Here is a 24,816-nt window from a genome sequence, read left to right on the forward strand (position 1 = left end):
CGTGGAGCCACATCATAATGATTTGAAAGCATACTATTTATGACAAGCACAGTAGTGTTGCACTATTTCTAAAGAAGATGGACAAAATACTGTAAACGCTTTGTTGAAGGAATTACTATTTATTTGTATAAGTAGGTTAGTGGTTTCATTCCGTTGAGTCAGATATCACTCATCTGAACTACATATGGCCAGGGTGTGTCAAATAAAAAACAAATGCATTCATCGAAAAACCATAGAGCACTTCCGCGACGTCACTTGTGACACGTATTCAAAATGGCGGCCACGGCTATGGTAGGTGGAAAAGCGAACTCTTTTTCTTTAAACTACACCTCGCTCATACGGTCTTCCCAAATGAGCTCAGACGCAACGTTGCAGTTGTGGGAGTGTAAATGTCTACCTTGGTCGATAAACAACATTTTAATGTTAATTTCGGTACGGACTTACTAGAGTTCGATGCTGTTTGGATGTTGGCAATTTAGCTAAATGCTTGCTGGAGTTAGCTAACGTTAGCTATCTTTAACGTTACCTAGCTTGACTGTCAATGAGCCGTGGCTCAAAAAAACGATTTGTGTCATTTGTCTGATGCATGAAACTCTGCTGACAAGAGTACAAATTGCCACGTATTCGGTTGTTAAACTGTCATTTGCCGTACAGCCTAGAGAAATCAGCGAGCCGAACTTTGACTCAACGTTAGCTGTTAGCAACTCTGCCAGACAGTGTCAGTTTGAGCTTGTTGTCGCTGTAGTTTACGGTGCTGAAAGATGTCAAGATGACTGCAGCAGATGAGCTACACAAGACGAAGAAAACGTGAACTAAACTGTCTACGTTAGTTAACTGTGCTGGCACTGTCCGATAACGTAAATGGCGTTTATGTCAGAAGCCACGCTTGCTAACTTCCTTCTCTACCGCATCATAACTCACAATGCCTATAAAATACATGCGCTCCTCTTTCATCATTTATGCGATTCAACGCTGGAAAACAATCATTACTTGTCTTGTTGACATTGAACTGTAGAAAATAAACTAAAACTAATGTCACAACGAAACATGTATCTTAATGACAAGATAATTACGGTAAATCAATAAGTAGCCCCCCCACACACACACACACACACACTTCCCCCTTCGCTCTCGATTTAGGGAACTCTTGGCAACAACTACAGCCATGACTATTTGGATAGGCGGACCTGTAGCTTTGCACATCAGGACACTGCAGTTTTTCTCCCCACAATTTGTATTTTAGCACAACAACTTAGGCTCTGTCAAGTTGCACGAGTGCTGCCATAAATTGAGGTGGGTGGAAGGGGGTCCTCCACTAAGTTCAATACCCAGCTCCTCCAGTCCACATGTCAAAGTGTGGTTGACCAGAACACTGAACCCCAAGTTGCTCCCTCTGGTTGGGCCAGTACCTTTGCATGGTGGCCTGCTGCCATTGTGTGTGGTAAAGTGATTTGGATTGCATTTACACGAGGACTCGCCCACTCCACATCAACATTCTTGTTGTCGGGGCATTTTTAATTTCTATGGCTTTGTGTGTAGGATCGACGTCTTGTTGGAAAATAAGTCTTTGTCTCCCCTCGTATCAGTTCTCGTGCTCCATGCAGCCACTTCAGAAGGCACGAAGACAACTCTTTTCCCCACACACCGTCTGAGAAACACTGGCTGTGAGGTTTTCTGTCACATAAAGCTGCCGTTGCGGGATCACCTGGGCAACAGTTGTATGCACAGAGAGTCTCTGGTCTCAGCGTTGGCCCCTGAAGCCTCCTCGGTGTCCACAGGCCTCTATGACTCAGGATCCTCACAGATGTGCGCCATGTCAGATTTACAGCTGTGCCAGTTTTTTTCCGTAAAAGAAAATGACCATACTGTGAATTGGAAATATTCATATATCCTTCCCTAATTGTTGTTTTTCAAGTCTTTGATTTGCTTGAAATGTTGCTTTGACTTGATGTACTCATTTTATTGGCATTCTTTAGATAAGATAGTTGATGTTCATTGACTGGAAGGGATCCACCGCTATTACTCTACAAATATTGGACTATGTCTTGATCCATTTGGCCAGGCAAAGTTCATCCCAATATGTAAAATCCTAGATTAGTTGTCTGGGTAAACTTAGCTGAACTATGTGCCATTGTCCTCCCCACACAAAAAAGAACCAACACCGTTGCAGGTGAGGTGTTAACCTGCCACATATGCGCTCTTGTCATTTCTGCATGTGCATCATGAAAGGGAATTGTTTGGACATAAAATCAGGTTTGTCCTGTCTGAAGGCATTTCTGCACAGCAACTGTCCTTCCTCTCTTTGTCTTATAACCTGAAGCTCAGCATAGTCTGCACCTCTAGAACAAACTTAATTGTTTTTACATGTTGTATTGTATATGGCATGATAAAACGGGTTTGTTTAGAATTAGGCCTGCAATCTGCAATGTACGACAGCAATGTTCAATATTGCGATGACGGTATGACTTGAATTAAACAAACAAATGAAGTGTGCATATTAGCTGTACATTTTCTTACGTCAGCCTGATTGTCTTAAGAATTCAGAAGCGCATTAGAATTGAATGTTTTAAATTAACCAAGGCTAAATGTAGTTTGTAGAGCAGCAACAGTATTGTTATCGCAGCAGAGTCACGATATAAACTCATTAATATCTCACTGGAAACAAATCTAACCTGTCAATCAAATAAATCATATTTCTGAGTGTAGTTGAGAAAGAATGAAGAACACGCATGCAGACATCCTTTGTTTGAGCTCGTGCAGCCCAGGGTTACGTTGCGTAAAACACAGAGGCTCTATTGACTTCACCAAGAGGGCAACAACTTTATTACTCTAACCTGGTCAACAACAGCGCATCACTGCTTCACGTCTTCTGTTCCACCCTTCACAAATATAATGCGTGGACACACACACTGGAACAGTGCTTACTAGAGGAAATGTAAAGTCATTCAGACTGTGTGTGTGACTGTAAACATCCTTCAATAAAATGTTTTTTTCTTCATCATGTTTAACACAGGCTAACCCTAACCCAATGACGATGACGTTTTTTTGATGATTACTTTCTAGGAACTATAATTGGCAGCAAGGTTCCAGATTATGAGATAATTCCCTTTATGATTTTTAACTTATGTTTCTGTGAAAACATCTTCCTCAAACTGTATTTATTAAAGTTCCTTGCCCAAAACTACATTTTAGAAGATTCAATTTGAATATTTACTGAGTCGAGCTTGGACGTCCTATAATCCGATCAATGCAACCTCCGTTAACGTCAGCACTTTAGCTCCGTGCCCAACAGCATGCATGGGAATGAATTACAATATAATAAGTGTCTGATCCAGTTCATTGTTCAAAATGTTTTAAGCTTCTTCCTCCCAGACTTATTTTGGACTTGCTGTTGTGACAAATTCTGAGTTTACCGACACATGTTGAGTGTGAGTGTGGCTGTGACTAGTGTCTGTGTGCGATGTAAAACTGTCATGCGTGTTAATGTGACTGGCAAAAAAATAGGATACATGTCACTGGCCGATCAGCTGAAAACTGCTTTGATCGGCAGCCGATCGATCGCCGCATTTCTTAATGTAGAATTTTCTGTAACCGTCAAATTGCATAATACACATATTGTGTATTGTAAGTGTCTGTGTGGTGAAATGTGTGCTGGTGTCTGTGTTGCAGGAGACGTGGTGGGCCTTGCTGCTGTTGTCCTTCTTACCTGTTGTCCGTCCCTTCTATGTTCCCGGAGTCGCTCCCCGGGACTTCCACGAGGGGGACACGGTAGATCTGAAGGTAACACTGGAGTTCATGCGGTCAACATTTCACATTGTGGAATGTTTGTTCAGTTTTTAGCACCATTGCCGTACATCATGGAGGTCCTGGTTTTGAACAAAACTGTGGCCTTTCTTTGTGGCCTTATCTGACCGTATTTATGCGAGTGTCCGAGTGTTTTTTCCACATCAAAAACATGGAATATCCATGTTTTTGGAGGTTGCTTTCACATGGATTTGCACACATGCACATAACTTTAGTTAGCGTGTTAAAGGGCTGCTCCGTGAAAGAGGCTGAGGGACCCGTCCGTCAACCGGAAATTCTTCAAGTTGAGCCTTGTTTTTTTTAATTTTAATTTTAATTTTTTTTAACAGAGTTTAATTTCATGAAGAACTTTGTGCTCCAGTTAGCTATTTAAACATAGTAGCACAGGGAGCAGAGTCCTCCCGCAGGGAGAGAGGCCTCAGCGATTTAAAAAAAAAAAAAATAAAAAAAAAATGCAGATTTATGTTCACAAAGATATTCCCATTTTATGAACACAATTATTTCCCATTCCAGGTGTCCAACAGCCAATTCTGTAATTTGGAAGTTGCTAGTTACTTTGTTATAAGATAAGTTTTTTTGTTTTTTTTTCGAAACACGACGGCTAGAAAGCCCACACCCAAAGTACAGTTTGCAATGCCATTCAGACCGAGCTGCTGTGAGTGTAGTTTTGCATATCGCTGTATCATCTGTGACCCTGTCAGTCAGTGAGATCATTTGTTTTTCAGGCAGTGAAGCTGACCAGCTCTCGCACCCAGCTTCCTTATGAATACTACTCCCTGCCTTTCTGTAAGCCAGACTCTGTATTCTACAAGGGAGAGAACCTGGGTAAGTGCACAGCTGCTGACATGTGTGGGACAAGCAATGTCCTCTTGCATTTTGTTGTTTAAAAACAAACTGTGTCTCATATATATATATATATATATATATATATATATGTTTTTCTTTTCTAATTATTACAGGTGAGGTATTACGTGGGGACCGTATTGTGAACACCCTCTACAATGTGGAGATGAACAAGGATAGGAAATGTGAGATGGTATGCAACAAGAAAACGCTCAACCTAGAAGAGAGCAAGCTGATGGCTGAGCGAGTCCAGGAGGAGTATTATGTGCACCTGTGAGCATCCCTTCCTCACTGTTGTTTCCAGCTATTAATATATATATATTACACCTACTATATTACTTTATTTGAATTGACTAATATTTTTTGTTCAGTGAATCAAGGCTCTATACGTCTACATAATGATTGAAGCCATTCCTCTTCTTGTACTTTGTAGCATAATGTAGTTGGAAGATCATTTCTCTTCTGTTCTCAATCACATATTTAAGATGATCTTTTTATGTTCAAAATGCAAACCAAAACCAATGAAACACCTCTCCTGTGCTTTTCAGTATTGCAGATAACCTGCCAGTTGCCACCAGGTTAGAGTTCTACCCCAACAGAGAGGCAGCTGTGGAGGAGGAGCAGAAGAAAGACGTGGCCAAAGATGTCCAGTTTGAACACGGCTACAGGCTGGGCTTTGTCGACGGCAACAAGGTAGATGTGATATAGTACCTCCATATCCTCGATTCCTTTCCTCACCTCTTCTCCTTGTGGCTTAGCCCCGCCCACAGGAGATGCAAGGAAGGGAGAGAGGAGTCGAGGCATTAAACAAAATGAGACTTTCTTTCTTCAGAGACGTCATTTTTTTAAAGAGCCGTCAATTAAATAGGACGTGTGGCCCAGCTGCATCAGCTGTCCATTCTTTTGTCATACAGCTGCATTTTATGGTCTCTGTCAGATGAGCATAACGGTGGTCATATATGTGTGTATATGTATACACATACATATATATATATATGTATACACACACATATATATATATATATATATGTATACACACACATATATATATATATGTATACACACACATATATATATATATGTATACACACACATATATATATATATGTATATGTATACACACTGCCGTTCAAAAGTTTGGGGTCACTTAGAAATGAGTTTAAATAGGAAGAAATGTCATTGACAAAGTTAGAAATAATGATTTTTAATTGAAATAATACTTTCAAACTTTGCTTTCATCAAAGAATCCTCCATCTGCAGTAATTGCAGCCTTGCAGACCTGTGGCATTCTAGCTGTCAATTTAAGAGATTTCTCCCCATGCTTCCTGAAGCACCTTCCACAAGTCTGATTGGCTTGATGAGCACTTCTTGCGTCCCATACGGTCAAGCTGCTCCCACAACAACTCAACAGGGCTGAGGTCCGGTGACCGTGCCGCCCCATGACAGACAGAATACTAGCTGACTGCTTCTGTGCTAAATCGTTCTTACATAGTTTGGAGCTAGTTTGGGTCATTGTCCTGTTGGTTCTTTGTTTCTGGCCATTTTGAGCCTGTAATGGAACCCACAACTGCTGATGCTCCAAATACTCAACGAGTCCAAAGAAGTCCAGATGTATTGCTTCTTTAATCAGCACAACAGTTTTAAGGCAATATCATCAGTAGGGGAATTTCAATGTATGCGTGTATGTAAATATACATATGGACTGTCTGCTCGTATTTTTGAAGGATACTCATTTCTGTCTCTTCTCTTACAGTTTTATCTGCACAACCACCTGTCCTTCATCCTGTACTTCCACAGAGAGAAGGTGGAGCAAGAGGAAATCCACAACTACAGGGTCGTGCGATTTGAGGTCATACCCCAAAGTGTGAAAGTAGATGGTAGGTGTCAGCACGCTCTTTTTTTGAATAGCTTGAGTCGTGTATAAAGCGCCCAGTGACGTATAGATCGTAACCCTTTGCTTCTTGTAGTACTTACCCTGTATGTCTTTATTCTCAGACCTGAAAGCAGTGGAAAAGGAGAAGACGTGCACCTTGCCTGAGGCCAGTGGCTCCGCCCCTCAGGAGATTGACCCGACCAAGGAGAACGAGGTCCTCTTCACCTACTCCGTCCACTGGGAGGTCAGTGACTGCAGCTTAGACTCTCAGTGAGGAGTTAGACCAGTCTGTAATGCTGAATAAATAGAATCCAGGTGTTCTCTTTTTCCAGCTGTTTGAGTTTTCTAGGATGAGAGGTTAAATATAGCTAGATAAATGTGGAGGAAGGTCAGCTGAGCCTCTTCTCTCCTCTGTGCAGGAGAGCGAGGTGAAGTGGGCGTCTCGATGGGACACTTACCTGACCATGAGCGACGTCCAAATTCACTGGTTCTCCATCGTCAACTCCGTGGTGGTTGTCTTCTTCCTGTCCGGTAAGTCCTATTTTTGGCAAATCCTGCTCGGCGCAACTGTCGTAGAGTTTGCACTCCACAACTGTCAAAGGCGTCGGATCGCTGTGCTGCGCTGATTCTGCAGTGCTCCATCATCAGACTCTGACCTGTTCCTGAACTGGGCTATACGAGGCAGGCACAACGGACTGACTAAATGTGAACTCGCATATTTAACCATATACTTCAAATCTGTATCGTCTACGATCGAGTGTGGTCGCATATGTGCAGCTGACTGAATCCTTCTCGTTCCCTGCCTTTCCTCCGTTCAGGTATTCTGAGTATGATCATCATCCGGACCTTGAGGAAGGACATTGCTAACTACAACAGAGAGGATGACATAGTAAGAAAATACACAGTTTGCTTGGTCTCAGCAGGTCTTTGTGGAAAGAATGCATATAATGTCTTTGAGAAAATTGTACAATCGTTTCTTTCTCCTGTCCGACCAGGAGGACACCATGGAGGAGTCGGGATGGAAGAATGTCCACGGTGACGTCTTCAGGCCGCCCCAGTATCCCATGGTCCTCAGCTCTCTGCTGGGCTCGGGGATCCAGCTCTTTTGCATGATCCTCATTGTCATATGTGAGTCATTTCTTTCTCTATGATCAGTTCCCTGTAGATGCTCACAGTGTGTACAATCTTACTAGAATGATCCTGCTGGATGATCGTACGCCTCAAAAGGGTTCAATCCAACAGCTCTGTTATCTTAGAGGAAAACATATAAATTACAAGATGTAAATGTTTTGCTGCAAAGCCTAAAAATATCAAGATGTTATTTATGAGCCATATCTTCCATCCCTATAAAGTCATTGTAATCTATGAAATGCTCTAACCACTCTGTGTGTGTCTCTCTCTCATATAGTTGTTGCCATGTTGGGCATGCTGTCTCCATCCAGTAGAGGAGCCTTGATGACCACCGCTTGCTTTCTCTTCATGTTCATGGGGTACGAGCCGTATTCATCTCTGATAAAATCCCAAAGAGTCGAGGGTTTCTTTGTTTTCACTCTGCTTTTATCTGTGGATGTGTTTCCTCCAGTGTATTCGGTGGCTACTTCGCCGGCAGACTGTACCGTACACTGAAGGGCCATCGGTGGAGGAAAGGAGCATTTTGTGTAAGTCAGACACAAACCAGGGTTGAATACTATATTTACGTTTATCTAGTTCCATGCTGTGTACCGGTGGTAAACCAAGAAGCCTTACTGTACATTGGTGTTGCTGAGGTTGTGTTTGTGTTTCCGTCTCCCCCTGTAGACAGCTACTTTGTATCCCGCCGTGGTGTTTGTAATCGGCTTCATCCTCAACTGCTTCATCTGGGGAGAACACTCCTCTGGGGCCGTGAGTACCACCACTCGCATACATGGAACTTCAAATGGATGCAACTTTAAGACGCTAGCTAGAAGGCTAATTACTTTTTACAGTCGGGACGTTAATATAAGCTTTGTAGCAGATCAGAAAGAAATGTTTGTAGAAATGTTCAGTGACCTTCTAAAGTAGCAGGTGAGGAAGAAAAAGAAACACCCTGCTCTCTTCTCTCTCCACTCCAGGTCCCCTTCACCACCATGCTGGCCCTGCTGTGCATGTGGTTCGGCATCTCCATGCCCCTGGTCTACCTGGGCTACTACTTTGGCTTCCGCAAACAGCCCTATGATAACCCAGTGCGCACCAACCAGATCCCCCGGCAGGTCCCGGAGCAGCGCTGGTACATGAACAAGTTTGTAGGGTGAGTGTGCAACCAATCCAGCCATCTGCTTTCAGCCTCTGGCTGTGTGCTGGGAGGGCTGACCTTCTTTGAGGCTTTGAACCTTTTGAGTTGAGCTTTCTCAACAATCAAAATGTCGTCTTTTCTTTCCTCTAGAATCCTGATGGCCGGGATCCTTCCATTTGGTGCCATGTTCATCGAGCTCTTCTTCATTTTCAGCGTGAGTACCACCGCTCTGCTCTAAATGTACTGGGATCAGTTCAAAGCCACATCACCGTCTCTTTCAGCGCTGTACAAGTGTGTGTGTGTGTGTGTGTGTGTGTGTCACCACCTACAGGCCATCTGGGAGAATCAGTTCTATTACCTCTTTGGCTTCCTGTTTCTGGTCTTCATCATCTTGGTGGTGTCCTGCTCTCAGATCAGCATCGTAATGGTTTACTTCCAGCTCTGTGCAGAGGTGAGTTCATTTGGGGCCAGGTGTGACTCAGGCCTGCATGATGTGAGGGGAATCTGCCATGGGACATCAAATATGGTGATGACAGTATGACTTGAAATATGTAAACAAATGAAGCGTGCATACTAGCTGTACATGTCCTGTGTCAGCCTGGTTGTCTTTAGAATTCAGAAGAGGATTACAATGGAATATTTTATTATATAACGAGGCTAACCGTTTCTAAAGCAGCATTGTGTAAAGGACAATAATCGCACACTCGTGTTTACATTCAAAATTGAAGGCCCAACATATCCATACAATAAACAATACACAGCATGTCTAGCTATGAATAAAGAGATTGAAGTCATTATTCACAACTTTACAATGTCTTAGAAGAGAGTAGAATTTCCAGTGTGAATCGTCTGTAGTGTTTTCTAAAGGTTCTCTTCCACTGGTGCTGTGTTCTCTCTGTTTCTCCTCACTCTCAGGACTACCGGTGGTGGTGGAGAACTTTCCTGGTGTCGGGAGGTTCGGCATTCTACGTCCTCATTTACGCCGTCTTCTACTTCATCAACAAGGTAAAAGGCCCGGAGGCTGTTCCACACATTTCACATAACGAGACCCTCCTTCAGAAATACTGTAGCAGCACTCATTGGAATGATGGCTTTGTCTTAATGGCATCTTTGATGATGTCATCAGGGTTATTGCGAGTCAGGCTTCAGACAGAAAACCTGCATTATAAACTGTGGGCATTGAGTTTAAAGGTATACTATGTAACGTCTTTTAAAAGCCTTGTTAAGAATGAACTCTCATTATGGCAAATGTTCCCAACAGTTTCAAACCCAGACGAATCAGTCACTTTGATCAAAGTAACGGTCTGTTTCATTTGTGGTCGCCTGCCAGAAGCCGTCATCAATTGACTTTTTATCCAGTTTTTACGCCACATTTATCCGATACACTTCAGATCGTGGTCGTTTTTAACGCTATAATTCAACTGGATAAAGGATTTTGACATCTGGATCTTAAGTTGTTTGAGAAGCCGAGTAAATGTTATCCGGGACGTCCTGCGACCGCCGCACAGCAGTCAGAGTAACGTGTTTCATTCAGTGTGACCGGATTTAATCACGATTAAACACTGAAGGAATCCAAATCAGGAGAAGCTGTTAAAAGCACCCACTCCCATGATCCCACTCTAATTCACGATGTCTCCGTCTTCTGTTGTCTTTTAGTGAGAGATCCCTTCGAGGCAGAACATGACATATTGTGCGTTTAACATGCAGAGGGTGTGCTATCCAGTTGCATTATGGGAAATGTGAAACTGTCGAAGCTTGACTCATAATTTCCAGACTTGCACCTCGTAGCGTGAACACACAAAGCTTCCATTCACATTATGGGTATCAATGAAGTACTGGCACAGGTATTTATACTGGCAAAGTCTTTTTTTTAAACCATACCTAGCTCTGTTAGCAGCTAACCGCTGACAAGCTGGAATTCCTCTGAGCATCTGTTAAGTCTGAATCAGGCCATCATGACAAAAGGCTGTTCTTCTGATGTGATGTATTCCATGACTGATAAAGGACCCTGCTAGGTCACTAAAAGTCACAATATTACACCCTCTGCTGATTTGATTTTTACCATTTTTAAAATCTCTCTTGAGTTTGACAACTTCATGAACGTGAATAGCAAATAATAGAAAGATGGACGTCATGTTGAACTTGATTCCTCTGCACTTCTCCCCAGCTGGACATCGTGGAGTTCATCCCCTCCCTCTTGTACTTCGGCTACACGGCCCTGATGGTGCTGTCGTTCTGGCTGCTAACGGGCACGATCGGCTTCTACGCAGCGTACATGTTCATCAGGAAAATCTATGCCGCGGTCAAGATAGACTGAGTCGTCACTGTCGCTGCTGTTCTCGGTTATTTTTTGTCACATTCTGTTTTTTGTTTTTTTTATGTACATATTTTTTATTCTTCATGTCCAACAAGCACTGACTTGTGTGTCGAGGGAACATGAGGGGTGCTTTTTACAGCGCAACAGCCCCACCCACTGCCCTCGTGGGGAAGAACAGCAAGGTGGCCGAGCTAAACCGGCTGTCTCTCTCCCTCCCTCCCTCCCCCTCTCTTCTATCCTCCCCCTCCTCCATCCAGGACAGAGACTCCGAGGGAATTGTCCTCCGCTTGGGACAGTCGATGTCTCCTGCTGTTTCACCTCGCACACAACACAGTGGGCCAAAGCTTGTCAGACGGTGGTTTCTGCACATTTCTGTTTAGTCTTTCCATTCGTGTTATGAGTCTAACTTATCTGGGAGGGTTTTTATTTTTGTCATGGCAGGATTTATCTCTGACCTAATTTCTTCCAATCATCTTCTGCAAACGCTATTTCATTGTCTTTCCACTGTCTCTGTTTTCAAACGTCGCTTCGTTTCAGTTTCAGAGACATTGGAGATCTGGGGGGGGCGGGGGGGTCTTGGGGAGTCTAACTGTGGTTATGGTTTTGACTTTGTTGTGTTGAACTCGTATGGATGGAAATTATGCTAGGAAGTTCTGCATTGTAACACAAGACCGGATAAATTAAATGTTCTATTAGTTTTACTCCAGTTTCCATGTCCTGGTGTTGACCACGCTAACCACGACCGTAAGCCAGATATTCCCTTCTCCTTCCCGAAACAACGGGTCTCTTTTAAAAGTCCAGATATTGGTCCATTTGCACTCAATGATGCAGAACGGCTCTGAATGGGACTATGAACCCGATGCCCTGAAGCAGCGGACTGCTGGGTGAAGCCACTGGAGTTGGAGAAAAGGAATTAAAATGACAAGTAGGAGTAACTTTATTTTCGAAAGACCACAACACAAATATGTGTTTGAAGCTTTTCCAGAAGAAACGTACCAAAAAAACAAAAATAAATGTTTCCGCTCTTTAACCCCGCTATCAGTGTAGCCTTAGCAGTGCTGGGTGCCTGCTGAACTATGCAGCAATGGAACGTGCATTTTATAAAAGGTTATTTCAAAGGACCATTTTTGTTGAGAAATGACGCCCATTTCTTTTAAGTTGCTACGTTTTTGTGTCTATCATCAGATCTTTGTTTCTACTGACAGTGGTAGATGACTCTGTGCTTGGGTGTCTTGGGTTGCAGAGCATTGAAATATAATCCAGTTTTCTTTTTCTTAATAGATCTGTATAGTAATGATGTATTCTTGAATTACAGCTCGTTTTTTTTTTGTTTTTTTTCAAATGACATTTTTGGGTTAACAGCTAAAAAACTTAAAATTGCATTTAGAGCATGGGTGGAACCTGTTCGTTAGACTAGCAATATGAGCTAAGGGCTCCCATAGACAACCAATATATTTTAATGTAGCTAAAACATATATAGATGACATTAAAGGAATAGTTTGACATTTTACGAAATACACAAGCAATCCTCACAGAATACACGAACGTTGGGTTCGTCTGTGCAAGCAGTTTATTACTACCCATTGTTCTGTTTGTTTGAAGGCGCCCCCCGGTGGCTGTAACAGTTATGACTGGAGCGTACGAGGAAGTCCGGTGATGTGTAATTCAGAGCGGAAAGTCCACAAAAGGAGTTTGTGGTCGATGGATGGGTCAAACAAGCAGGACTTTCACCCAGGAGATCGGTGTTCGTGTCCAAAAGTCGACACTTTGAGTTATTTTCAGGTACAGACAGAACCACGTTAGTACGTAACCATGTCACGTATGTAATGTAGAAACTACGTCACATACTTATTTCAACCCAAACATATACCTAACCATCTTGAGTAGTTTGTAAGTAGTTCCGTTTCTCAACGTGTTTAAAACTGCGACTGCTTCACAACGTATATCGTTAACGTGAGTCTACTCTGGTTTCGGTATGAGGACGTGTTCCAAATACACTTCTTGGCTTTCCGGCCAAGAGTTAGATGACAAGATTGATACCACTGTCATTTATGATGATAGCTTTTGACACAGACTGAAACAGCGCTACAGCTAGCCTCGGCCTGCCCAAAGACAATGAAATCTAGCCAGTATAGCTGTTTTCCAATACTTCCCGTCTTGATGCTAAGCTACGCTAACCGGCTGCTGGAGGTTGCTTCATATTTACATCCAACTGGAGGAATGGGATTGAGTGTATTTCCTAAGTATTCCTTTAAACACAACATGGGCTGGTCAACATAATCCTAACTCTATTCTACATCTCAAGCACAGCACTGTTCTTGTTGTCTGCTGCCCTTTGACAGGTAACACGAGCCCAGCAGAACACTGGTACATCATTACAATACAGTTAATGGGGGGGGGGGGGGTTACGGGCCGGATCGGAGTCCCAAAAGAATATTCTAAAGACTAAATTCCAACAAGCCGAGATGATGCATTTTGATCAAATATGCAGGACATTCTGGCCTCTTGGGTTAAATATTTATTGTAGTCTATCATTGTCTTCATAGCTGACATCCTACGAGTTTACGTGAAGAAATGAGGGGCTCAACCCCGATTCTCCACGCGCTAAACGGTTGAATGAACGAGTGACTCTTCCTCCTGTGTCCTCTTCTTCGTTCATCATAATTGAGCCAACCCAACACGTGTTGAGCTTCAAATGAGCTGCTTGAGAGCGAGACGAGCCAGCCTTCAGAGGTTTCCTCAATTCAAATGGGTGAACTTGTATATTGACTATTATACTTTAATTTATTTCCACTCCAATTCGACACTGATACCATCTCCCATTTACTGCTCTGCCCTCTGTATTACGTCAAAGAGTTACCGAGGCCCTGACACTTGGCTGCTGTCTTGCGTAAAGGCAGACGGACGCTCCCCTCCTGCTGTTGGAAGTGCACATGCTGGGGGAGGTTTTTTACACTTTTAAAGAGGCCCGCGTCATGCATGCATATGTATGGTCGAGGGGTTTACAATGTAAATAGAAAAATGAAACTGCTTTGTATTTGTTGCGTTTCGCTGTTTGTGGCGCTCTCTGTAATGATCCCGTCAACGTTTTAGCCAAAAGCATGATGCTCATGATGACTGAAAGGAACTTGTTTCTGTTACTTTTCTCTTTGTTTCTTTTACAGAATGTACAATTACAAAATGTACAATGACAAAACAATAAAGTGATAACAAGGTGAATATGAAAATCAGCTTCCACTGTGTTGACAAGATAGTTTAAGGTGTGTTCAGACCAAACGCTTGTGCGTTACTCGTGCGAATGCGGACTATTTTACGAGTTGATTGTCCCTCAACATCCAATGTTAGAACTGGTAGAAGAGGGAAGAGAAGGACGTTTGTGCATAACTAGCTTAGCAGGAAATCCAACAGCAGCAAACACGCTACAAATTATCCCCGCAGCGTTTAGGGCAGGGGTGTCAAACTCATTTTCACTCCGGGCCACATCAGCATCATGGTTTCCCTCAAAGGGCTATTCAACTGTAGTAGGACAGCACAGAAGGCCCAGGTATATGGCCCACCACTGGTTTTTACATAATCTGAATTCCACCCTAGCTCTCCAACGCGCTTGTGAAACTGCGGTAACATGAGCCGAAAAGAGTGCAAAACCGTGGTACCGCCAGCCGCCGGGTGACTTCCGTTGCTCCTGGAGTCATGTTGTTAGGGTAAGGATAGCCTCTGAGTGAGACAAATGGCATTACCGCGGTTTTGGAATAGGGATGATTGAGCATAGGGGTTCAGTTGGTTGCAATATTCAGTCTCGCCACTAGATTCCCCCAAATCCCACTCACCATCGCTATAAATGCGATGTATGTTGTGTGTGTGTGCGCCAGTCAAGGTGTTAAACTCCTGGTTTGTCCCTCTGTGTCTCCCAAGCGTTGAGAGTCTAGGAGGGTATAATCAAATGATTAAGTCTGTGTTGCGGCCCTTTTTTTTTCTTTTTTTTTTAGGTTCCTCCTAAGAAAATTCTACAAAACCAAAAGAGTTTCTATTCTTGAGTTATGGCACTGTTGGCATCCCGTAAATGTGTGAGAGTTAGCTCAGTTGATGTAAGTATAGGTTAGCTCCCTAGTACTATAATTAGGGGTAGTCTTGACACTATGCTATGCAGGCCTACTGTTGCAGGTCTCTGAGACATAATCCAGACCCTGGTCCGTTACGAGGGTTAGAGACACTGGGACAAAAGCCAATAGTCAGCTAGTCCTGCAATATTCTGGGATGGCATTTTCATCTTTTTAATTTAATCATATGGCGATTAGTTTAAATTGTATTATTTTGTAAATGATCTTCATGTAAATTATGTGGTAATAATACACCCCTTCTGTATCAGATTTGTAAAAAAAAAGAAGCCATTTCAGTGTTCGTGTTCGGAAGATATTTGTCTTGTGAAAACGTGTTCAAGGTTTACTTTGGCGACTGTGGAGCAAAAGAATCTGTCATAATCTGTTCAATTCTCCCATTGGAGTAAATAGACTCAAGACCTGCCTCAAGTCTCCAAAAGTGGGCGGAGCAGTGGTGAAACCCATGTGACACAGATACAGGAAACTGCTCTGAACTATAGCGTTATTATGAATCCCGCCGCTTTTCTTGGCAAGACCCGCCCTGCATAGCGTTCCAGCGTGATTGGCCAGGTGTCACTGCTCGCCGAGGTTCCCGGTAAACGGATTTGTCCAGGTCCTATGCCCTGACCAATGGCCGGTGCAGTGGGATTCATACGTATGTATGTATGGAGGCAGCTTCCGTCACAATCATGACCCACCTCCTCATTTAAAACCAGCCTCTCCTGTCTGAGTGCAGACTGTGGGAGAGGAGTATTTAGTGAAGAGTGGCCCTACCCCTTTCTATATCCTGTGAATCGCTTAGTCTAATCGCTAGGGCGAATGCTAACCGCTAACATACATGTACTATCCTTACATGTAAACTCAAAATCACAAATGTTTTGAGTTTATACTATATTTTTCCACCATAACAGTAATTTTACAGAACTCTAACCTAACCATACAGCAATATGGTTATATATGGCAATATGGTCAGCATGCTAGCATTAGCGATAAGCATAAGCTAATTGAACGGGTGACGGCTATCATAAACGGTATTTTATAAACAGTACAGTCAGGCTCAATTTTAAAGTAGCGTAGACCAAGCCCAGCAGTTCATGTTCATGTCTTTGTATGTTCTGTTACTGTAGCATTAAAGCACGGTGGAAATAGCAAGCTAGCTAGCTAACTAGCCAAGCACTAAAGGGTTCAAATGTAACAACCTAATGCTTCATCCACACACTCTTGACACAACGTAGGAAAGCTCACGACTTTATGTAACATTGAATTATGACTTGATATTTCTTTTGTCGTGGTTTACAGTTCAAAAACGAAAATGGTGAAGAATCCCTTCAAAATAAACAATAACAAATAGAATGCAAAGAGGGTATGAAACCGCTGGTTTGTCTTTTAATCATTTCAACATAACACATGACAACTCAAAGATACACTGTACTGTACAATAAGTCAATAGTTCTGTTGTGTTCATCATCTCTTTGGATCAACCAATATACAAATCTGTCACTTCTACATTGCAGCAACTGATTGCATGTGAGATATGTAACAAAAAAGCAAGACTTCTCATTTTCTTTCTTTCTCCGAAGTACATCATTTATATAATTCTCCCTGTAGTTGATAAACTCCATGCTATATAAAATAGTGTAAGTGAATGCAAATATTCTATTTTCGTTCACCTTGTTTTTCACCCTTTTTATTCCAGAGGTGGCTGTAATAGCAAGTGATACAAATAAAATGGGCTATGTCACTAAACGAGATACACAAAGAGGTTGGAATGCAAGACTTACATTAAGCTAGAAATATATAAAACTACATGTGGATGTCGCCTGCATCAGGCAGTACCCAGTTTCTTTACTAAAAGCAAAAAAAAAAGAGACGGGGGTGAGGAAGAGAGAGCATTATTAAAATCAAATCAGTTAAACTGATGAACAAATTCCCTTAAAATGTTTGTGTTCTGCACCTAGTAGTAAAGAGGAAAAGGTGAGGATAAGTGCATCCCTAGTAGGTGCAGGTCGAGGTAATGGAGCTACAGCCGAGCCAAGGAACAGAGTAACATCACCATCGGAGGTCGGGGGACCATCCATCTTATGTCGAGTGTGTCACAGTCCTGCTGGTTTGAAATCACCTTTTTTGGTCAGTTAACACTACTGAAGCCGAGTAGTAAGTCAGAATGATGATACAGTAAGTCAATTCAATTTTGACTTATCGAGTCACGTGATCATTTAGTCTTAGTTCTCATGTCAATAGCAGTAGTAGTTAAGAAGTAGAAGTCAACACGTATTAAATGTAAAGAATTACGACACTGATTCAAAATTTAAAGGCAAAATTTTGATTTCGTCAGTTGTCAGAGTCATTAGTGATTCATAATTTGACTTCGTAGTATTGACTTCGGCTACATCCACCCTCCTACGTTTTCTTTTTAAAAGAGTTTTTAGACAAAAATGATCTCAGTCCAGACGAGCGTTGTTAGCGCAGTTTCAGAAATAACATCTGTCCATCCTACCACGACTAAATATGCATATCACAGGACCATTCACATACAATGGGCATGGGCGTGCCGGTCGCTGAGCACTCGAATAACAGCTTGTCTCCCGCTCATGTGGGCAGTTGTAGCATTAAAGAATGCGGAATTTAACTGCACGACAGCTGCTAGCATAGACAACAAGGTCAGCAACGCCAGTATTTGGTTATCAATGTTGAAATGAACCACCGGTAGTCGAGGCTGATGTTTTTCTTATGGATCACGTGATAGGGACCTGACCAATCAAGTGAAGCGACGTTGTGACTGATGAGAACCAATCAAGTGATAAACGTGGGTGTCTTGGTTTTTAAAAGGTCTCCGTTTCTACCTGTCCAGACTAAAACGCAACGTCGGAGTTTTCAAACTGAAACGGCGTCGGCAGCGTTTTCAGACGTCTCCGTTTTACGGGTTCTAAGACGCCGGAGCAGTGTGGACGCCAGGGGTAAACAGCAGAAGTGATGCGTTTTGAAACCAAAATGTAGCAGTGTGGATGTAGCCTTAGAATCTTATATTTTGACATATAAACAATAATGTTGACTTATTAAGTCAGTTTGATTTCGTACCTCATCATTTTAACTTTGTAAGTCAAACGTTTCATTAACCATAGGTAGATTGGTTATTTCTTTCTTTTCTTAGCAGAAGTGGCCTTCCGTACTGATCGGAGTATGAATCCAGTGACTATCCCACTACGAAGAAATGACCCAGTCCTGGAATCACTCTGGAAACACCGGTATGAGCTCAGGTAGCACACCAAGCCACAGATCTGTTGTTGGCACTGTTTCACAGCTACAAGTACGGCCTCCATGTTTTTCACTTCTGTCCGAAAATATCTAAGTTATTCTACTTTTCAAATGCTTTTTCCTTGTATTCATTTTGAAGCCACATGTGAGAGTCATTTACCAACTTCGCTTTGGAAAACAAACTTTTATTCTAGTAAAACTACACATGCGTCATTATCAGCATGAAGTTGTTGTAACGGGACAAGTAGTTCAGGGGCTGTGAGCTTTAAGTGCTAAGTTTTGGGGTTATTTTTTTTTCAGTTACATGCTCTAAATATGGCACGCAGATGGCTCTCTGTTGCAACAGCGTTTCAATGGCAGGCTGTGGTCAGGCTGTGGCTTTGACACTCTGCTGACAACGGCCTCGTGTCCCACCGCCTCACAATAACAGATATGTTGCTGCTGTTCCCTTCAAGCGCTCGGCTATAGAGTTTGATTAGATAGATTTATGAGAGAGAGGGCAAAGCTGGTTACCCAAAAACAAAAAAAGGTTTCAAAGGAGGAGGGGCATGGATGCTCCTATTTAGAAGGATATTAGTGAAAAGTCTATCAAAAATACTGTTATTCTTTTGGAGAAGAGAAATACACAAAGGTTGATAAAGTCTAAACATCAAACTAATGGCACATACATATACAGGATCAATACAAATTTTAAACATATGAACATATAAGCTGAAATTTTAAAAGAAAAAATACTCTTTTTTTTTTTTTTTTTTTTTTTTTTAAAGGTTGAAAGTGCTAGAATTCAGATTAGCTCACAGAAACCCAGGGAGGACAAACGTAATACATGACAAAAGCTTTTCATTTAAATGCTCAATTTGATTGCTGCAAATTTGGCTTTAGCCAAGAGGGTTTGTTTTTAAAAACTCTTTTTTTTTTAGCTTATAACAAAGAACAAATTTGAAGACATTTTATAAATTGAATTTATCATGTAAATTCTCAGAAAGGTGCCAACAGTTAATTCATTTAGGATCACTAAAAAAAAGTTTCATCATTTTACAAGAGCCATTATCAAAATAATGACTTTCCAGGATTCAGAACTCGGATTATAAAATCTAGGATTTTAGCGGTGGAGTTGTGATTTAACAGTCAGACTGTGGGGAAGCTTCTCCTGCGTCAGTGCTGGCTGATTCTGAATTCTCAGCCAAAGGGGAATATTCAGACATCAGAGCCATCAGCTGCTCAGCCAAAGGGGTTCCGGCTAAATCAGGTAATACTTGTAGCATTTTGTAACAAGCAATTGTACAAAAATGTAGTTTCTTCTCCCCAGGTTTTGGTAAGAAAAAAATAAAAACAAACAAAAATGAGGTGATGTGTTGTGTTGTTTTTCGAGGTCCTGTTTTAAACAAACAGAAAATAATATATCATATGACAACAGACAAAACAAATATATGACGATACCTCCAGGTTGTGCAGTCAGTCATGTGTCCCTCCCCCCTGTGCTTTGAATGTCAAAGCCTGGGAATTCGGTGACTGCGTTCTCCCGGGTATCGCCGTGTTTTTCAGACCCTTTACCTTTGACTCGACAAAGCAGCTGAGAGAGGAGGAGGGGATGGGGCCCGGGGGTGATGAACACTTTGTCGGTTCGGTTTGTGCATGTTTTCAGCTCGCTGTCCATCTTGCAAGTACAAACAAAAAAACAAAAAACTTGAAATGTTCTAGTGGTCTACAGTTGCCGTCCATCAGCAACCGTAGCTAAAAGCAGCAACATGTATAATATTTTTTGTTTTTATGTGCTCCGTTTTTCTCTTCGTTTTCACTCAACACTTAATGGTGATTGGGGGGGGGGTCTTGCCTGTGGCACGACGACGTCTCCGGACAAGAAAATGAGCCATCACAGATGATAGCGGGGGGGCCATCTCTGTGTGAGGTCACGGACAGGCCGGTTGCGTTGGTTGTGCCACGGACTGCACGTTAGCTCGAGAGCACCTGTTTCACTTTGATGCTTGTGTTAACTTTGGGCTCAGGTGTTTAATAGGCTGGTGGTGAATGGTTAGAAAGGATGTAAAACTCTGATTGCTGTGACTTTTCCTCACAGCACAGGGGTTACACAACCCGCTGGACGACGACTTACAGCCGTAGAGTGGCAGGCCGTCCACGTCAGCATCTGAACAATCTATCTAGTTCAAATCCTAATCGATTATTAAGGCGCTAACAGCCTTCTATAGACACTTCCCATCCACAGTTCTGGTTCCGCTATACTAACTCAAGCACATGTAAAGGTAAAGATCGGATAGGACAGAAAAAAGCTTGAGGGGGAAAAAAGCTAATACTTCATCCGTTTGTTTGATCAAAAATGCAAGATACACACAAATGTAAACCTGCCAGACATCAAAAAACATCATCACTTAAGTTTTAATACGTCTACCTAAAATACACCTTACTGAGATAAAAAGCAATAATAATATTCATTTTTGAGATATTTCGTACACTGCAATAACATTCTTAAACACATTTTTACTCATCTGTCACTGAAATCTTTTTTTTTTTTTTTTTTGCCATTCACATATGTCAGGGTTCATCCTTACCATGATGATGCATCTTCTTTTAAAAAGACTGCCTAAAGATGTGTTTGTTCCAGAAATATATATATATATATATATTTTCGGTATGTTGGGCAGCCAAGTAATGGCTGCAATTCTCATTGGAACTGTAAAAGATAACTGTTAGAGGGGGACAGGTGAAGGAGAGGAGAGAGTCTCTGAGAACCTCTAGAAGTCACGAGGAAGAGACAAAAGGTTTCCAAAGGAGAATTCTAAAGGTCAAGTGCCTTCTGCTAAAAAAAAAAAAGTGCTTCTCTTTAGGAACAGTAAAAAAAACAAAAAGCCAGCGTGATATTACATGATTTTCAACTCTCACACTTTCACTCACTTTTCTTTTTCCTTTTCCTGAAAAGTGGGTGGCCATGTGTGTGACTGGTCTCTGTTTGTTTGGCAGCAAATGGGCAAGTGAGCTATTTTCATTCTAGCTGACCTGACTCTAAGAGCACATCAGCTACAGTTCAAAGAAAAATAATGGGGACATCCGTCTATTGATTTCCTTGTTTAAAGAGCACTTTTTTAATCAGAGGCAGAGGGGGCTTTTGCGGCTCTTGTCTCCCATTCAAGAGGAGGATTTTAAAGAGCTACGGTTCAATCGTCTATATCTCTTCATTCCTTCACTGACAGAAAAAGAGGAGAGACCCTCTGTACTGACCATGACGTTCAGGTTATTAGAGTGGGTGGTTCAAAACTCAAAGATGAGACACGTTCTACCATTTCTTTACATTTGGAAAATAAAAATAAAGTAAAACAAAATATCCACTTCAAACTATATATTTTTTCTGGGTCACAACAAAAATAGTATTACTTAAAGTATGCAGTACCACGCCTTTTGGCCTACTGATCCTGCCCTCTATACTACTAAATATAATATAAAAGGGGGGAGTAAATGGAAATAAAAAAGGATGGGTTAATACATCATAATAACTATAGGATAGGGGGGGGGGGGGGGCGCCCGAATAAAAGCTGCTTCAACTTCTTTTTTCACCTTTTCCATTTTTGCCCTAAGAGGTTTAACTTCCTTTTAAGGCTAGATCAAAAGCGTTTGTGCACTTTCATTTAAGGCTTCTACGTGTTCATTTATGTATTCTAATTCTCTAACTTCTTCAACAGGCCCCGTAAAGAACCCCAGCCCGAAATATCGACACTGAGCTGAGCTGAGGCTGGTGTGGAGGCCGTCCTGGCTGGGCCGAGGACTGGCTCTCTCACTGAAAGGCCTGGTGGAAGCGAGGCAGCGTGGTGGTGCTAAGGCTGGAGCTGAAAACTGGTGGGTGGGGGTGCAGGGGTCCGAGGCCCAGACCCCCGCTGGAGCACTGCTGCTCCTGAGGTTGCGGTTGCAAAGAGGTAAAAGGTGCCGCGGCGACTGACGTAGCGTGGGGCTCGTGCAGAGATGAGGAAGAGGAGGAGGAGGAGGAGGGGGTCGCAGATGAGGTGTAGCCCATCATCAGCCCTCCCGTGCTCATGGGCGCACTGTAGGGGGGCAGGTTGAGGGGCAGGAAGCCCAGTAGGTGGGAGAAGTCCATGTTAGCAGCACACAGTGACTCCGCAAGCACCACAGGGCTCTTGGACAGGAGGTGATCCCCGCAAAGCTCATCCACCAGGCCCGAGGTGGGCTCCAGTCCGTCCTTGGTGGGTGAGGCAGCAGCATGTGGATCTGCAGAGGGAACCGGGCCTGGCGAGCCACTCTGCAGATCCATGAGGAAGCTCTCCATCTCTACTTTTAAGGGCTTGTCCAGCAGGTATGAGGTAGATCCCAGCTGGTATTTGGGGGCTGGCTGGGGCTGGTGCTGCTGCTGGGGAGCCGGAGGCTGGTGGTGTGTGGGCAGCGGAGGGGAATGGTGGTGGTGGTGATGGTGGTGGTGATGGTGGTGGTGAAGGGAGCGTGGGTGAAGAGGTCCAGGAGATTCCATGTGGCAGCCCATGCCCATAGCTGCAGACAAGGGACTGGGCATCAGGGACGGGTGCGGGTGACCCACCCCAGAATTAGACATGGCCTGGAGATGGTGGGGGTTGTACATGCCCATCGGAAAAGGGGCCCCGCTGGGGAACGGTTTGCCCATCATGGGGTCTTTGTTGGGACCCATGCCGCACATCATGGGGCTGAGCTCCTCCTTCACAGAGCAAGGTGGTGACCCGGACGCTAAAAGACCCAACATATCCGGAGGCTCCGTCTTGATCCTCAGTAGCTCCTGCGAGTGACTCTTCTTCACGTGACGTGTCAGATGGTCCTTCCTGCCAAAGCGCTGGGCACAGTACTGGCAGAGGAAGTCCTTTCGACCCGTGTGGACCACCATGTGCCGTCTCACATCCTTGCGTGTGTAGAAACGACGGTCACAGTGGTCGCACGGGTGCTTTTTCTCCTTGGTGCCGCCCGAAGACTTCCCCGAGTGGGTCTTGAGGTGCTCCAAGAGCACGGGTGTGCTCTCATAGCTCTGCATGCACACTTTGCAGGTGAGATCCCCTGACGTGGCAGAGTGCATGGCCACATGGCGCTTATATCCCAGCTTGGTGTTGTAGTGCTTCCCGCACTCCTCACACTTGAAGGCCTCCTTGTTGGGGTCATGGGTCTGCAGGTGGTTCTTCAGGTGGTCTTTGCGGTGGAACATTTTCTCACAGAACGAACACTGATGGGTCTTCTGTGGAGAGTGTGTGGCCATATGCCTGCAAAGGGGCACAGGAAAAGGAGACGTTAGGCAGTCCTTATCTTATTCATTATGCAGTCTGTCAGTAAGCTAAAGTGAGGCATGAATTCCTCTCAGTCAAACTTCTTGTCTCCATGTATACATAAATGAGTCACAGTGGTTTGAAACAAGGATCCAAAGTGGGTTTTGGAACCACTTCCTGTGATTCAAAGGATTCCAAACATCTTAGTATGTTGATGAGTTGATGAGACTTTTCCTCTGCATGTCTCTACTTAACTCGACTCGCTCTTTTTTGGTTGTGGATCAAACCGGCTACTTTTTTTGGTTCCATCTCTCGAGTTACCAAGGGAGCTAAGCCGATACTTAAAGGTAGAGTTAAAACACTGCAGACCACTGATTGGTCAGAATGAATCGGTCCTAGAGCGACACGGGACATCCTGCACACATTTTTAAATAGACAAGCTACCGCCAATATCAACCACAATTTATTTTGTTCTCTCGCCCCAGTTAAATTATGGCAGCCTGCAAAACAAGGCCGTACACTATGCCGTACAATTGATGAAGCGCAGGTTTTCCTCTGTTTAGTTGCTGATGAAAGGATTTAGTGAGTGTCACGTTGTACATGATGTCACGGAAATTTCACATGGCTACACTGAGGGGGTATTCTGCGGAAAATGAAATAGAGAAGAAGACCTGGTACTGAAAGCGAGTCAAGTCGAGCCGAAGCATTCGGGGGAAATGAGGCATGAGTCTCTTAAACCTGCATTGATTGATTGGTTTGGCCACTTAGGAAAAAACTGATTTGTAAACACAGCATCGATATTTCAACACCTTATAAATGGTAACAGCTTATTTACACATCCAGAAGTTACAAAGCGACATTATCATTCATTTGGAGTCGGGTTCTTGGCTAGTTGATGAATGTAAGTCCAATAGTCTCAACTTTGTGCTCTGACTTTGGTCTCCACCAACTGAGGGACGTATCTAGCTCTATAGCAGCGAAATGCTCCACTATGTCCACCAGCGAGCCGCTAACTTTGTCTGCCTGCTGTTTGGAGCAGGGCAAGTACTGTAGAGTGGGTCTGGAGCTCACTGAAAAACAGCTGCCCGCTGTCTCTGAGAATGAAGCTCATGAGAGCTGTGAGACTGAACCAA

General features: G+C 43.2%; 2 protein-coding genes across 6 annotated transcripts in view; one reads left to right on the forward strand and one right to left on the reverse strand.

The window, feature by feature from the left end:
• Positions 1 to 224: 224 nt before the first annotated feature.
• Positions 225 to 14,307, forward strand: tm9sf4 (transmembrane 9 superfamily protein member 4). Its single transcript, XM_076095496.1, has 18 exons — positions 225 to 291; positions 3,670 to 3,780; positions 4,530 to 4,629; positions 4,764 to 4,920; positions 5,196 to 5,340; positions 6,401 to 6,524; positions 6,643 to 6,764; positions 6,940 to 7,051; positions 7,339 to 7,409; positions 7,516 to 7,648; positions 7,929 to 8,010; positions 8,103 to 8,178; positions 8,318 to 8,401; positions 8,611 to 8,786; positions 8,922 to 8,985; positions 9,103 to 9,222; positions 9,687 to 9,776; positions 10,939 to 14,307. Exons 1-18 carry the CDS (start codon positions 274 to 276, stop codon positions 11,086 to 11,088), a joined length of 1,935 nt encoding a protein of 644 aa, XP_075951611.1. The 5' UTR covers positions 225 to 273; the 3' UTR covers positions 11,089 to 14,307.
• Positions 14,308 to 16,544: 2,237 nt separating this feature from the next.
• The window catches only part of plagl2 (pleiomorphic adenoma gene-like 2), a 36,376-nt gene continuing 28,104 nt past the window's right edge, over positions 16,545 to 24,816 (reverse strand). For all 5 annotated transcript variants that reach the window (XM_076095500.1, XM_076095499.1, XM_076095498.1 and 2 more), the window contains one exon: positions 16,545 to 23,680. In XM_076095500.1, the coding sequence (XP_075951615.1) occupies positions 22,225 to 23,680 (1,456 nt within the window). In that variant the 3' untranslated portion in view covers positions 16,545 to 22,224. The remainder of the gene's footprint in view (positions 23,681 to 24,816) is intronic.

The sequence above is a fragment of the Anarhichas minor genome, unplaced genomic scaffold (genome assembly GCF_050575085.1).
Source record: "Anarhichas minor isolate MPS153535 unplaced genomic scaffold, ASM5057508v1 ptg000020l, whole genome shotgun sequence".
NCBI lineage: Eukaryota > Metazoa > Chordata > Actinopteri > Perciformes > Anarhichadidae > Anarhichas > Anarhichas minor.

Excerpts from the sequence above, each read along its gene's own strand:
- tm9sf4 (XM_076095496.1), top strand. Across the intron at positions 6,765-6,939 it reads CCTACTCCGTCCACTGGGAG|GAGAGCGAGGTGAAGTGGGC; the intron begins GTCAGTGACTGC and ends TCCTCTGTGCAG. Across the intron at positions 8,986-9,102 it reads AGCTCTTCTTCATTTTCAGC|GCCATCTGGGAGAATCAGTT; the intron begins GTGAGTACCACC and ends CACCACCTACAG.